Below are 15739 nucleotides of genomic sequence, written 5' to 3'. Positions count from 1 at the left end.
TCCCCTACACTGAGAGGAAGATGTGACTTCTTGGGTGTCAAATACACTCTTGACAGCTGTCAGCTCCCATCTCACAGTGCACGTTAAATAACTCAAGTAAAACTCAAGTAAAATCCATTTTAACTTTGCTGTATTTATATACTATATAAATTTTACATGCTATATATTTACAGTGGGGCAAGTGCTTTTTATCTTTAAAAAAACAAAGATCAAATTTTAGACATCTCTGAACAACACAGCTTGTATAAACCAGACAGATTATTCAGATGAACTGTATTTAATACAGGTTCCCCACTCGTCTCCTGATGCAGGACCAGTGAATAATAAGTGCATCACAGTTTGATAGCATTTAATAATAAAAATAAAAATCACAGTATGAATTTGTCTGTAACTAGACACTTTAGAGAGACAAAACAGACAACTGAGACTTAAGACAAATGACAGTATATTAAGAAAATGTAATAAAAACATATGGAACAATATACAAATAGTTTTGAGAGATACATTCAGAACTGCATATTTGTTGTTTCACAATGTTGAAAACCAGAAGATTTTCTTCAGATCTTGAATATAACTCAAATGTGAAGTAAATTAGTTTCTAGTGTCAGACCACAGAAAAAAAAATGAAGCTCTTGCAAAACTCATGAAGTTTTAAATAAGTCTTTAAATTAAATATACAGACTGTCAGTTGCAACTTTTATAATTCCTGGTCGCTCTTGCACCAGATGTCTTAACTTGGAGTAACATTACATGAATAACATAAAGTCAACCTGAGTCTGTAATTAAGCAGCATTTGAGATGGTCTATTCCAGGGCATTATCTCAGTTCAGTGAGATATTCATGTGGTAATTTACAATGTTCAGCAGTTGTAAAAAGTTTTCACCCTTTTGGATTAGAAGTATATTTTAAAAAAGAAAGTCTCAAGTTAAAAACTAAAAAAAAGTTCTTATATGGTAAAATTCTGTACAGAAATGTTAAGCACCACTTATGACTGGATTTTGTCTTGATGGTAATTGATAATAAATTTTAAGTTTTGATGGTCATTATCGGTAATGTCAGGTTTGAAGGTAAGAAGTTGGTTTTGATGATGAGAAGTTGTTGGTTTTGAAAGTGAAGGGTTGTTGGGGTTGGTGGTCAGAAGTCCTTGGGGTTGGTGGTGGGTTCAGTCTGAGTATTGAAGGCTTTCTTCAGTCAGCTCCTCACCTGAAAGGCAAAAGGAAACAAGGTCAGTCCTGCCGTGACATGAAACTGTCTCAGGGGCTTAATTTCTAAAAGACAAGCTCAAAGCTGCCCCAGCTCCATCTGCTCCCTCAGGACAGGATCCAACTTCCTCAAGCAGCAGCTGCACCCCAGTTCTAGGCTAAGGCTGCTGAACTGCACAGAGCCTTAGGACAGAGCCACCTGCTTTAACAGCAAGTGTTGGACCTTGGCTCAATCAAATACAATTGAAGTTTTGCCTAGAAAGCATCCTTATTTCAGTAACAATCTTGTGGTCAGACTGACTAAATCATAGCCACAAAGGCAGTCTTCAGAAACTTGGTGGAGACAACACGTAGGAAAGAACTGCATCAAAGCTGCTTCCCCCCTCCTCTGTCAATTTTTCTTAAATCACAACTTATCACTAGCTGTTTTCATTCTTATTAATCTATTCAAAATAACAGGAGTCAGATGAAAAGGCACAACCTCACTATTCTTCAGTGATTCCTTGCCTGTCCCTACCTTGAGACATTCCAATATTCTAAAAACATGGCCAAAGTGGCCTCTTTTGAAGTAGCTTCCATCTTTCAGAGAATCCTACTTGAGACCCATTTAAAAAAAAAAGGACTAACCTTCCAGAAGATGGAGATAACGAACTAACATCCATGTACTTGATGAAATACTAAAATTCTCAAGACTGAAACTGGTTTTGCCAGCCTTGTCTCCCCCTCGTGTTGTGAGCAGCATGTTCAGCAATGAACAAACAGCTCCTTCTCCTTCCCCTGCATGGCCCAGCACCCTCAGAGCACTGTCCTGAGCAAGGAGATGCAGAACATTTCATTCCTCACTAAACCTGACTGGTTTGGAAAAACCCAAGTTTGCCATCTGCTGGCCAGAGAATCACTAAGGCCAAACCACTATTGTGCACAAGCTTTTTATTCTGTCAAGTTCCTGATTTGTCAGCTAGAACAGAGCCCTTTAGTGCACTAAGAGTTATCTGGACATGAGTATCATAAAAGAAGTCTCCTTTTACTTGAGGATTTGAAAGACCTCAATTCAGTTCTTAAATTTTTCATGTTAAAGAATAATGGATGAACAATCAGCTTTCCCTCCACTTTGTATTTTTAGAATAGAACTTTTGGTTATCTCTGTCTTAAAATACAATTTTCCACAAATGCACTTCCCCTTTGCCTTGAGCAAACTGTCCAGTGCAAGAATTCAGTGCACTGACTGTGGCAATTTGCCTAAGCATGGAAACCTCATGAAAAATATTTTAATTTTCCAGAATTTCAAGATTAAACTTCTCCAATTCTTTTGTTTTCCGTGCTATAATAATGACAGTTTCAACATGACTAGAAATGAACAGGACTGTCACTGATCATTAACCAAATTCTTAAACTGTGGGTAGGTATAAAATGTAGAAAGTTTAACAATGAAACTGGCTTTTGGGTAGTGAGCTCTCTTCTTCAGGGATTACTTCACTTAACCTTTGAGTAAAATAGTTAGGGGGTTGTTTTTGGGTTTTCTATTAAAATAGATGAGTACAGATGAGATGAGCTGGAACTGCTTTATGCCAGATAACAGGCATTTAATAATGTTTTATTTCTATAATAAACACTTCTGTTCAGCAAAAATTTCATGGGAAATGTTGTCAAGTTTGATTTTAGATGTTGAATTTGTTGCAGTGTGCAATCATCTTCATTGCATAATTTTAGAGCTAATTAATTTATCTACTGTGAGCCCAAGTCTCAGCAATAGCTGAGAGCCCAGTGTTAAATTTAGTCAGGCACACAAATTTGTATTTGGGTTTTTGGGAAGAAGCACCAGACAGACTTTTTCTAATATTAAAAATTGGGAAAGAGCTGTTTCTTCAGCCCACTTTTACTTATTATTAAGCCTAGACTAACAGAAAAACTCCACAGCTGAATAAAACAATAGCAGGAATTTAACACTCTCCAGGTGTTAAATTGTGAAGTGTCCTACTTGGAGGTTTGATAGCTGTGCTTAGAAGGCAGAGCAACAATATTTCAGTATTATTACCAACGCCTGTTATTCCTGAGTGAGCAACCAGCACTATTTCTATGCTATGAACAGCTGAATGGAGTGTTTTATTTAAATTACAGAACGGTTTGGGTTGGAAGGGATCTTAAAGATCAGCTGTTTCCTACCCCCTGCCATGATACTGTTTGGAAGCTGTGATAAAAGCCAGGTATTCCATCACATAAGCATTTAAAGATTGTTATGAATAACCAGGAGTCCTGCCAACATCCCAGGGCCCCTTACCTCTGACATACTCAGTGGATGCCATGGAGCTGTATTTCTTGCTGTCACCTGCACCAGAAGGCTTCTCTTCCTTGTAGGGTTGTTTACTGCCCTGGTTTCTGTATTGCTCACATAAATGGTCATCTGGAGGACGGGACTCTTCCTTCTCCCATGTTTTCTTCTGGAAATGAGGATCTAAATATTCCAATAAATCCTTCAGTTTCCTGTCGTGCTGCTTCTTCTTCTTCTTTTTCTTATGTTTGCGATTGTCATTGTCAAAGTGGAGCACAGAGCAATCCAAATCATAAAGTCTGAAGGAAACATGCAAGTTAAAAATAGAAAAACAGATGTGGCACTTGATGTATACATGAAATGTTATTTATTTACCACAGGTGACGACTTGCAGAGTGTTTGCTACTTTGCAGTACTTTCTGCACATCTAACTTAATTTAGATGCAGCAACTTTAAGCCTTCAGAATGAAGGACAAGAGGTCCTGGTTTGTACACAAATGGTTAACAGGCATATGGGGAATTAAAAAAAAAAATAAAATTGTAACCTAATCAAGAACGGTGTGCAGATGTTATTCTGACTACATTGTCCAGCTCTAGTGTTCTAACATAATTCAGCAACATCTTTCCTATCTTCTCTTGGCCAACCTAATAGCATGATCCCGTCACACTATGACAGATAAGTTACTTAGAAACAATGAAAAAAAGGTAGACATGAGAAATACCCAGAAAATAAATAGGAAAAAATTGCTGATTATGCTGGAATCCTTGCTTACTTGTAATCCTTCTCTCGATGTTTATCTTTGGACTTCTTTTTCTTCTTGACCTTCTTATACTTTTTGATTCTTTGGTCATCTGTCTTTCGGCATTTCTTTTCTATGTCACTTTCACTTTCTTCTTGGTGGGAGTATTTTCTTTTGCCATTTCTTAGTTTTTCATTTTCCCGGGAAGAGTCCTCATAATTTGAGTGAGCTGACACCTGTGGAAGTCCATGCCTTTCACGGGAGTATTTTTCCAAGTGCTGCTGAGGTACTGAACAATGGTGGAAGTTTGCTCTGTGACTGCTGAAGTGATGCACATCCTCCTCTCGGGAGAGTGTGCTGTGAGCCCATCTGCTTTTGCAATGATAATCCTTGTGTGACCTGCTGTAAGCTTGGCTCAATTTGTCATAGTCTTTATCACAATGAGAGGACTTCCTCTCCCTACCATCCCTTGTTCCATGGGAGGAATAATAATCATTGTAGTATCTGCACTTTTCCCATCTCCGTGGTTCATCTTGATAGTATCTTTCTCTAATCCAAGGTCTGTCTCCTTTGGAATAATAATACCTATTCCTGTCTGGATCTGTCCTTTCTCTGCTCCGGGATCTGTAACGAGAATATTTTCCTGAGCTCCTGCCATTACTGGGGCTGTTTCTTTCGTTGTGGGAGGATCTGTACTTGCTCTCACTGCAGTATTCCTGCTTATGACGGCTTTGCTTGTTTGTTTCCACGCTGTGAGAGCTCCTCCTCCTGTGGGAATGATCGTCTGATTTGTTTCTGGTTTGCCTCTCCTTCTCCTCAGTGTCCGAATTTTCTCTCTTCCTCCGGTAGTGCTCTTTGTCAGTTCTTTTAGAGTCGTGGATTTTTTTCTTATTTTTTTTAATATGTTTATCATCATCTTCACATATTTTATTACTCAGTCCCTCATCTGCTCTAGAAAATTGACTTTCCAATACTTTATCCAGCTTTGTAATAGAAGAGTCGTTAACGGGTGGTACCTCTACATAGTTGTTAGAAATGTCCTTTGTATCTTGGCATTTATCTGTAATATCTAGAGATGCCAGTTTTTTAGAACTACATTCAATGTCAGGCTTTATAGAGGAAGTTTGCCCTAATTTCTCTTTGCTCTCAGGAGACCCTTTGATGTACAAAGGATTTTCTTTTGAAATGAGTTCAGGTTCTTTTGATCTTCTTAGTTTGTCTTTATCTCTGATGTCTTCAGACTCACACTGCCCAAGGAATTCACTTTCAGTATCCAAAGATTTTTTCCTAACCTTGTGCTGACCATTGATATTGAGATGTGCATTATCAGCTTTTGTTATAATACTTTCAGCAACTTCTTCTTTGGTAAAAATGGTTTCAGAATCTGATTGAGTAAAAAGTTTCTCAACCTCACAGCTAAAGTTGGATGGAACCTTCCTGGATTCTTCGTAGGCAAACAGTGCTTCCATCACTACAGTTTCCATAACTCCATCATTGTCAGATTTCTGAGGTCCAGAGACACTGCACAAAAATAAAAACATATTTCTAAGTCCATCTAAAACTCTGAAAGACATTGTCTTTAGAAAACCATTCTTACACCTCCCTCAGTTCCCATGGAAAGTTTTTCTTCTCTCAATTCTGCAGGTCTTGCCTTAAAAAACCCATTCCCAACACACCCAACTCTTTCCACTTGCAGCTCTGAATATCATCAACAGGTAGAACAACTGTATTTGCTCTTCCCCCAGTTAGAAAAAAGTGAGAGAGTAAATCGTGGGAATTTACATTTACTCATCCTAGGATGCAAAAAGGGGAAAGAGGATTAGAAAAAGTATTCCAGACAAGGGAAGAAAAATGTAAAAAACATCCAGTGAAAGTTTTACAGGAGGCATCTGCCTGTATTTAGCATCAGAATAATGTGTGCCCAATGCCAATGTCTGCAACGCCAGATGTGGAATATGGAATTACTGATTTAAGTCTCTTAAGTAGTATTAGCAGATGGGTAAAATAGTAATAAACTCGTATGAAATATTGTTTTAATCAGAGTATAGTAATTTTACCTTTTTTCCTCTGACAAGCTGTTCAACTGGCTGTATGTAAGAGATTCTAAGATACCTTGAGGATCTGGTGACAAAGCTTTAGGCATCTACAAATAAAACATATAAGTTAACAAACAGAAAGAAAAAGCTATTTTTAGTAGAAAACTACTGCTAACAAACTTCCAACATTCGATGTTTAACAAGATCACACTGAGTTACCTGCACTATTCCCACTTCACACATCATCCCCCTCTTCCCAAAAATGTATTTTATGAAACTTATGAAGTATTATCTCCCTGAACTTCTCTTATGTTGACATATGCCACATATCAGCTCAGCTCTGCAAATTCAGCGGGATAACAGCACAAAGGGTTAGAACAAAATCTGTGCTGTTTTCTTGGTATTCCTCACTGTAGTGATCATAAATGTTGAATATATCATAGGTGAGAAAGTCCAGATGAACAAATGTAACTCACCGTTTCAAGCACTCCATTTGCTTTAGAGAAGAAAATCTCAGAAGGTTTAATGGGTTGGACTTGGCAAGTGGAATCATCAAGTTTCAGTCCATTTTCTTTATATTCATTATCTAAACTAATAGCACCATTTAAGGAATCAAGTTTTGGCAGCTCATGCTGGGATCTTTCTTCAACATTCTGACAGGATGAATGGGAATTATGCAATGTACGGACCACCTTCCCAATCAGAATTCCATTGGAAGATATGACGTTGCAATTCCTTTTGAACAAGCCCTTTGACTCCTCGGATTTTCCTGAAGGTTCTGCACCGTAAGGGACCACGCTATCAGAACAGAGCTTAGGGTTTCCATTCACTGCTGGCTCAACAAAGATTTCATCAGGAACCTCCTGCTTGGAGACATTAGTAGCAACTGACACCGTGGAGAGGTTTGAGGTAGGCTCTGCTGTGGAAGAGTTTGTAACTGTGGCTGAAGGAAGGGGCTTCAGATCCTCCTCCTCCACAGCGCTGCTCGGACACTCGTGCGGCAGTGCCTGCCGTGCGGGCAGCTTGTTGTGAATACTGATGGTGATCTTCTGGGGCTTGGAAGGGTCTGTCATTGAAGGCCTGGAAATGGCCCAGTTTTGAACACAAGCTGTAGGTGGAGCTGAAGATGGCCTTTTTACGGCAACACCAACAGTACTGGGATCCTCTTTTAAGGGTGCATTCCCATTTAAACGGCTTGAACTCTGGATTTGAAGAGATTGTGAGATGGACATGTTCAAACACACATCATTGGAAGTTTTACAATGTGAAATTCTCATACTATATAGTTCTACAGATTGCCACAACACCTAAGAAGAAAAATCACCTCCCTTCCGATATAAATGCATGTCCAACAAGTGTGTGTAAATCCTGCCTTTGGTATCAAATCAGCATCGATTTGACACCCACCCAAGCAACTTAACATCGACTAAAACTATTCAAAAAAATATTTATTTTCCTTTTTAAACACTCTCTGACAACACTGGGATAATTTTGCTAGTGCTCAGAGAAAAAATTTGTATTCTATCACTGTCTCAACTAAAGTGACACCGATAGGGACGGGGCAGATATTTACTTTTTAAATTTAAATTACTTAGGCATTAATAGACTACTTTTATAATTTAAATTATTTAGGCATTAATAGGCTACTTAATTTGTCCCAAGAGCAGAGGTCTCAGGCTTTAGGAAGCTGAGCTGAAAGGCTAAGGTAACAAAGTGGCATGGCTGCACAATTAAGGATTAGCCACTGTTTGAATAACTCGGGCTGTAGCACCAGGGCTGTGAAGAAACCTGCAATGCGGAAGGGAAAATAAAACTCACAAAACCCCACCCCACATCAAAACCCACTATAATTTGGTGCTATTTTCTGCGCCCCTCCGATCACCTTCATCATGTGAGGAGGAAGCCGTGGTCCCATGAAGGCAGCCTGCTTGCTGTTGGCCCCGCGCTGGCCGAGGAAGGAGCGGGGGTAGGAGGGCGCAGGCAGGTAAAAGGCTCTCTCCCCCAGCGTCAGATCGTAACGCCTGGGGAGACAAGGGAGGGACAGCTCAGCTCTGAGCTCTTCTTTCAGCCTAAACCCCATCCCACCATCTCACAGCAACAGTGTACATGGCACGAACGACACATCGGGAAGATTCAGGCAAGACCACAAACTGAAGATTAGATAATGGTCTCCCTCCAATGACTGTCCTTTTCAGAGCAATGATTCAGCCTCACACCATCTACGGCCATGATTTCTCCTCTTTTCTGAACTGCTTAGCTACAGAGAGCAGATAGAAAGCAGTGTACCCAAGTGCAGAAGTTTAAGGTCAAGCAATGAAAGGCACTAAATGACACGGGGAATTTCCACTTAGACAGAAATATATGAATAGTATTATTTTCCTAGGGTGATAGGAAAAAGGTTTGAAAACAAGGAAAGTATTAGCAACTTGACAGTAAAAATGTTCTGAGCACATCTGTGTGTTATTACCTGATATAAAAAAGTACATAAGCTTGCTGATTGAGAACTGTTTTGATATCAGAAAGCTCTACTGAGGCATCATTCATTCGGTACCAAAGTCCATTACCAGCCTGCAAACAAAGAATATCTTCAGATGAATTGCATGTGTTCCAAAGAACATCACAGATAGAGCACTGCAGAACAAAGCATACCAAAACAAAGCAAACAAAGCACATGACGCAATGTTTTCCCCTAAAACCAGTGGTTACCAGTAACATTTTAATTTCTTTGCCAGCACAGATTTTATCCTGCTAAAAGTTGAGCTGATCCCTACCTTAATGAAGCAGAGATAGTGTCCAGCATTACAGTTGAAGCCACTATGTACAAGAACTGCATATAAAGCATAGATGAGGGGTTCTCCAATAGATTGGGACATATATGCTCGAAGATCCAAATATTCAGGGTATTTTACATCCTAAACAAAGACAAAAAAAAGATTCCAAAGTTATCCTGAAATACCTCATGGAACAGCCTGAGAAAGACACAGACTAGGACTATTTTTCAATTCACTTGAAATGCGTATTCTCAGAAACAACACTTAACAACTTAAGAAGCAGGGAGCTATTTTCTACAGAATTAGCTCTTTAAGGGCAAGGTATGTTCTTATGGTCACACAGGAACTCTATCCGTATTAAAAAAGAAAGTAACAGCCACAGATTCTAAGTTGTTATACTGACTTTTCTTACACTGTAGTTACTGCCTGAAATGTGAACAAAATGAGTATTCCTCTTTGGGAAATGTCCATTCTGAGAAGATAAAGCAGCATTCCAGCTGCAAACATACCTTGTTGATCTTTCCACCTGTAAAATTTGCAAATCTTTTCAGTGATATTGTGAGAACATTGGAAGAGCGATGTATCGTGTATCTCTTTGACGCTGGAACCATCTTTTTACACCTTAAAAACAAACACAGACATATTTTTAACAGTATATTCTTTTCTCATCCAGAAGTCAAACAAGTTTTCATCTCTCACACATGCTTATGCTATTTGAATGATATTTTGCTTGTATAATATGATAGATCTTTTCTTAAATCCATAAACTGCATTTCAGCTTTGTTAAGAGAGAAAGCACAGCAGGATATTAGTGACAGCTCTACAGAACAAAGAATAAAGGACTTCAGACATTATCTCTTGATAGCCAGATAAATGCCTGAACATGTATCTTTCTTATGTCAAAAAGGTAAGGCAGTAAAAAATGTGAAAAAAAATAACTGGAAGCAAACAGCCCTTTTGCAAGAGGCAGACATGGGGCAATATTAAGTTTTTTTTGTACTGAGGTTTCCTGGAAAGATTGAAACCCTTTGCAGTCCTTCAAAACAAAATTGTTAATTTTGTTTGTTTCACTGCACACTCAGAGGAGGTACAGACTAAGTCCTGAAATGCAACCATCAGCACAAAGACTGAAACATGTCACTTTACATTGCCAAGAAAATACTGCTGAGAGCTAACAAGCAGAAATAAGTTAATAGCCTCTTTCAAACTGAAGTTAAAATACAAGGCACAGAATTCCAAACTGACAGAGAAAGCCAAGGAACAAAAGAAGAGCCACCCAGAATAAGGAAAAAATAAAAAAGGAGTGGTTTATAAAATTCTGAAACTTTTATTTAGAGATGAAGGTTTCAGGGAGTTTCCTTATTAGAAAAAAATAATGATAGGAAAACAAAAGGAAACTGAAAAGTAATATAATAGTTCTATAGCAATGGAAATGACACTGTACATACACCAAATCCTTCTTTTCAAACTTTTCGTGAAAAAGACTAAACTTCTGGTTTTGTGTGTGACTAAGTGCTGCCTCCCACCCCAAATCCTTGTCCATATCCCTGTGCTCCAGCTCACCACTTCTTATCTGACATGCTTTTAACCTCTGGCCGGAAGTATTTCAGTGTGCAACTTCACATTCAGGAAGACTGACAAGCCCCAGCACAGACAGTATGAGGAATAAAAGTCTAATGTGAGCAATACAATTCTTATAATGTATTTCCAAATATTAAAAAAAAAATTACTCAAAATAGAAATATAAAAATTACTCATTTTGAAACAAGTGCATTATTTTCCAAGCTTTGAATTATTTCAGTGTATTAGTTACGTAAAGAAAACTAAATGAAACAGCAAGCCATGTCTGTCTTATTGCTACACAAAGTCAAGAGATAACTTATCCTCCAAGTCATGCACTGCACTGAACATGTGTCTTGTACTAAGGTGTAATTAATAATAATCTTACTTGCTACACTTATAGCTGTTTTCACCGTCCAGCTGTTCCGGTTTCACAAATTGTTCTAGAGCTCTGGTGACAGATGTAACTGCCTGGATGAGTAAGAAAGCAGAACAATAAGTCACAAGAAATGCAGTATTTCAAGCACTTAAAACATTTTCCAAGAGAACCTTGCTAATTTATACTAAGTGAGCCAGCAAACACCATGAAGGAGGAGACAGAAACAGAATTCATTGAGTATTTACCTTGTTTCAAAATGACCCCACTGTAAAATACATAAACTTTTCAGTGCCAGACAGTATCTATGGTATGCCCTGGCATCAATAATGAGAACAATCAAACCCATCAGTCTAATAATAGATGTATATTGAAGTAGAATAATTGAGAAGAAAAGAGAATAATTGAATATCATTGTTTGTGTAGCCATAATTATTATTTTTCCAGCTTAAATCCAATCCAAACATGGAGAACATTTCCATGGCTTCCACAGAACAACAAAGTCCCATCCACCACCATCCACCACCAAGTTGTTTTGTTTCAACAAGATAAGTTTCTAAGCAAAATGACTTTATTTTATGAAGCTCTACAAGCCTTTACACATTTCAGCCCATGCTCACAAACATCTTACCTTTATATCCAAAGTAACGTCGAGAAATGGCTCGTAGGTATCCGACACTGCTTTGCAGTTCAAGCACTTTACTGGAATCAAAATACAAATGCTTAACATCATGTGAATGAGACTAACTGCATGAATTTAAATTATTAATACACATCATTTTAGTCAAACTACAAACTCCTTTGCTATAGACAGACAAAAAGACACACATCAGTTCAAAAGACAGTAAATTTTTTTGAAAAGTACCTCGAGATCTTAGATATCCTCCAAATATCTGATAAATAAGTGTGGTGGCTTGAGAAGATCTGTCTAATCTGGAAATAAATTAGAGTCAGACCTCAGAAGACTGAAAGCACAGAATTAATTCCTTAAACAATTTTTTGTTTTATGAAAACCAATGATATAGATTTTAATTCATTATAATAAATAAAGTAGTAAGAGGGGCTAGGGAAAAAAATTATTTTATCCTTACTTGGTGCTTCCATTCAAGCAAGCTTTCTGTAGAGCATCAACAGTGAAGCATAAGAATTCATGTGCATCCTCTTGACTGCCAAAATGGAAATGTTTTCCTATTCCTAATAAATGAAAAGGTTATCATATATTTATTTCTTATAGAAAGACACACATTTAAAAACTATTTCTTCTTTAAAGTAATGAAATTATTTATATGCATCAAATAGCTCACTGTAAAATTAAAAAACAAACCTATATCAAACTACTTACTTTTAAGGCCATTGATAACAGATGTAGGTTTGATGGCATTATTAGAGCAACACAGGACCTGGTTGATGTGACTTTCCATTGTGCACATCATACAGAATCCCTCCACATGACCTAGTGAAAGAAGAAAGCATCCCATTCTAGTCAAATACATATTCCTTAAAAGACTCCACCCCAAAATAATAATGATAATAATAATCAACCTCAAAATAATAATGATAATAATAATCATCATCATCATCATCATCATCATTGTGGGTGCAACGTCCACTCTCTGTGGTACATTCTCTTCTCCTAGGGTATCAATATCCCAACTTTTGTGGCAGAAACCCACAAAAAATATTAAAATTTGTTGGCATTTTATTATGCCAAACTGCACAGAATAAAACTCATTAAATCACAGACCAGGCTACTCAGAGCCCCATCCAACCTGGCCTGGAACACTCCCACTAGAAGGTGTCCCTGCCCATGGCAGAGGAAGGGAACTAAATAATTTTGAAGGTTCCTTCCAACAATTCCATGATTCTTAACTGAAATAATTTTTATGTACGGGAATAAAACACAATCAAACTTCTAGGATTACACATTAAAATACCAGACTAGAAAGCATACAGGTGCCCCATGAAAAAAACCCACTTTTATGGATATAAAAAGAAGCTCCTCTAGGCTTAAATAAAGTCAAGTATAAAAACAAAATTCAAAGAACACAAATTCCAGGCTTTAAAAATACAAACTTAATTATTTAGAACAAAATCAGCCTAAATTTCCATACAGTCTCCCCCACATTTCTATTTGGGTTCATAGGAGATGAGTTTGTAGTGCTTCCTGGAATGTTAGGGTTTTTTAATGGGGCAACACTGAACATATAATTTATCACAGCATTAGTGCACTGCAGTATATCAGCTGTGAAGACTAAGCATCTTCAACACCAACATCCTAAATTTTATCACCTTTCTACCAGCAGGAAACCCAAATGCCAAATGTTCATCAAATGCCTCACTTTACAATGTACTTTATTATTCACATGAAGCAAGAAATTATCTTTTCTTTAAGTTTTACTGTTGCACATTAAATTAACAAATTCACTTTATATGCCTCCTATAATTCTGAGCGTCCTGTTAGCAGAATCATAGAACCATTTGGGCTGAAAAAGACCTTTAAGATCTCGTTCAAAAACTACTTCTAGGGGGCAAAATAGGAACCTGAGAATTTTCTTCACAGAACCAGTTTTTCTTTCACTTTTGGAGCTGTCCAACAGATTTATAGTGTTAGAAAATACTCACATGACTTGGTGTGCTCAAGTGAAAGCATGTAATTGGCAAGAGGAGGCGTGTAGGTCAAACACTGGAGAGTAGAATTAAGGAAACATGTGTTGCCGAGGTTCTGCAGCCCAACTCCAACACTTTGTGTTTGTTGCCAATCCATACAGATTTTCTCAGGCGGAAAAAGAATTCTTTGTGGCGGAGCAATCCCATCATTAACAACTGCAAGAAATGTGTATTTTAAAAAGAGTTGTACTGGTTTCGTTTTAAAGAAGGTATTTAAAAAGTAGGATTCTGCAGGAGCAGCCTGAAGAACCAGCTCTACTCCAAAACACAGCAACACATGATGCACAGCTTAAACACTGTGCATTACTGTGCCACATGAATTTGCTGGTCAACACTCTATTTTGGACAATAGTTTACTAATCTGTTTTAATTCTTCTAATAAAAGACACAAACTACCACTCTGATTTTAGTACTCATTTTCTTTATCTCTATATCCTTTAATCTCTTAATTAAATTATTGGGTTTTTTCCTTATTGTAATTTAAACCACAAACTTACACTTGTGGTTATGCAGTAAGAAGAACTCAGACAGACAAACAAGTAAGCAGCACAGAAAATAACCCCATAGATATCAGATCTCTTCCTAGGCAGTGTTATTATTCAAAGAGTTGTGAATAATGGAGGTCATGAATAGATGTAGTAAAATGCACTTTTCTCTCCAGAACAGAAGAGACTTAGGTACATCTGTGGACTATGAAAAGCTCCCCATATGTGATTTTACATAAATAAAAAATACTTTACAAATCAATTGTAAATAGATAAACCCAAGTTCTGCATCACCTATCCCTGCAGCTGCCTTAGGGGATGCACAAAATTGAAATCTGTGGCTGAACTCTTGAGTCACTAATCTCATTTTACAGCAATGCAACAGCTAAAATCTGCTTCTACTTTGGTTTTGCTTTTAACAAAAAGGAGGGAGAACAGAAAACACTTACCTAGATCTCTTTGGGCAAAAGGCTTTGATTTTTGAGATGATCTACAATAAATATGCCCCCCAGGACCTTTGTCCACAGAGACTTTGTTTGGATCTTCTGTAGGAGGTACCCGGCCCAAACTTGCAGTGCGTGATGTCATTTTTTTAGTACGGGGTTTCATAGATTTCTCAGACCGTCTTGAGGAAGATTTTTTAGACTTTGAAGATTTTGGCTTGTTAACTATGGTCATTGTTCATATCTGTAACAAGGCAAAAGTTCCATCTGACATAAGAACGTCCAAAGTATTCCAGAAATGAAAGACTTAGAGAAATCCTGTCACTTAGCCCCAAAGAACTTGAAGAACTAAATAGCTCAGAATGATTACAAACAAGGGAACAAACCCTCAAAACTCAAAAAAAAAAATAAAAATCCACCCAATGCACAACTAAATGCACAAAGTAGATTTTTTTCCATCAAAACTGTGTCAATATTGTTTTTAACTTCTGCTGAGCTAAGGACTGGTGGCATTTGTTACACTTTCACAGGATTTTAAACCACTATAGTTACCAAGATCTTTTTGTAAAAAGAAGCTGAGCAGTGGCACAATCAAGTGCTGGCCTGTTGAGATCCAGGAGGAATTGTCTGGCCAACATTTTCCTGCTCCTGGGAACCACACGCCCCTGATGACACAGAGCATGGGATACAGCTCTGAGAAATCCTGGGAAAGAAGAGCAAGAAAACACTTGCAAATTTATTTCCACCTGGATTTCTTCTGCCCTTCCAAGAAGTATTTGTTTGGATACAATTTTGGCAGCACTCCTTGTGGTATTTTGCACCCATCATTTACAAGGCTTACTTATAAACCAAGAAGTTGAATTAAAAAAGCATCTTATTTAGTTCTACTTATATAAAGTTGTTTTGCCAGGGAAAAACAAAAGAGGAATGTAAACTATAAAAAGAAAATGATGACTGCAAAAGAAAGCAAAACAAATCCTCGGCCCTCAAGAATAAAGGCAATAACTGATCCGAAGTCCTTTATAAAATGCTGACTGTGTTTCAAGATGGTACCTCTTTAAATATGTGTAATTTTGTGTGCACAGTAAGCTGCTGAATAATTACATGATCATTTATCAACTCCTAGATGTAAATTTTTCATACTATGGTACTATACAATGTAGGGCTTTTTAAGTTTAGGGAAAACTTAA

The 15739-nt window shown here is 37.6% G+C and overlaps 1 protein-coding gene across 1 annotated transcript; it reads right to left on the bottom strand.

The window, feature by feature from the left end:
• Positions 1 to 998: 998 nt before the first annotated feature.
• On the bottom strand, positions 999 to 14931 carry USP42 (ubiquitin specific peptidase 42). Its single transcript, XM_062503300.1, has 16 exons — positions 14556 to 14931; positions 13577 to 13777; positions 12297 to 12407; positions 12046 to 12148; positions 11820 to 11887; positions 11586 to 11656; positions 10967 to 11049; positions 9528 to 9639; positions 9019 to 9159; positions 8715 to 8815; positions 8130 to 8268; positions 6724 to 7449; positions 6269 to 6354; positions 4245 to 5732; positions 3481 to 3770; positions 999 to 1203 (listed from the first exon to the last, which is right to left on the bottom strand). The coding sequence occupies exons 1-16, from the start codon at positions 14782 to 14784 to the stop codon at positions 1163 to 1165; spliced, it is 3990 nt and encodes a 1329-aa protein (XP_062359284.1). The 5' UTR covers positions 14785 to 14931; the 3' UTR covers positions 999 to 1162.
• Between the last annotated feature and the right edge of the window lie 808 nt (positions 14932 to 15739).

Source organism: Cinclus cinclus, chromosome 16 (assembly GCF_963662255.1).
Source record: "Cinclus cinclus chromosome 16, bCinCin1.1, whole genome shotgun sequence".
NCBI lineage: Eukaryota > Metazoa > Chordata > Aves > Passeriformes > Cinclidae > Cinclus > Cinclus cinclus.
This window is presented reverse-complemented; position numbering and strand designations above follow the sequence as displayed.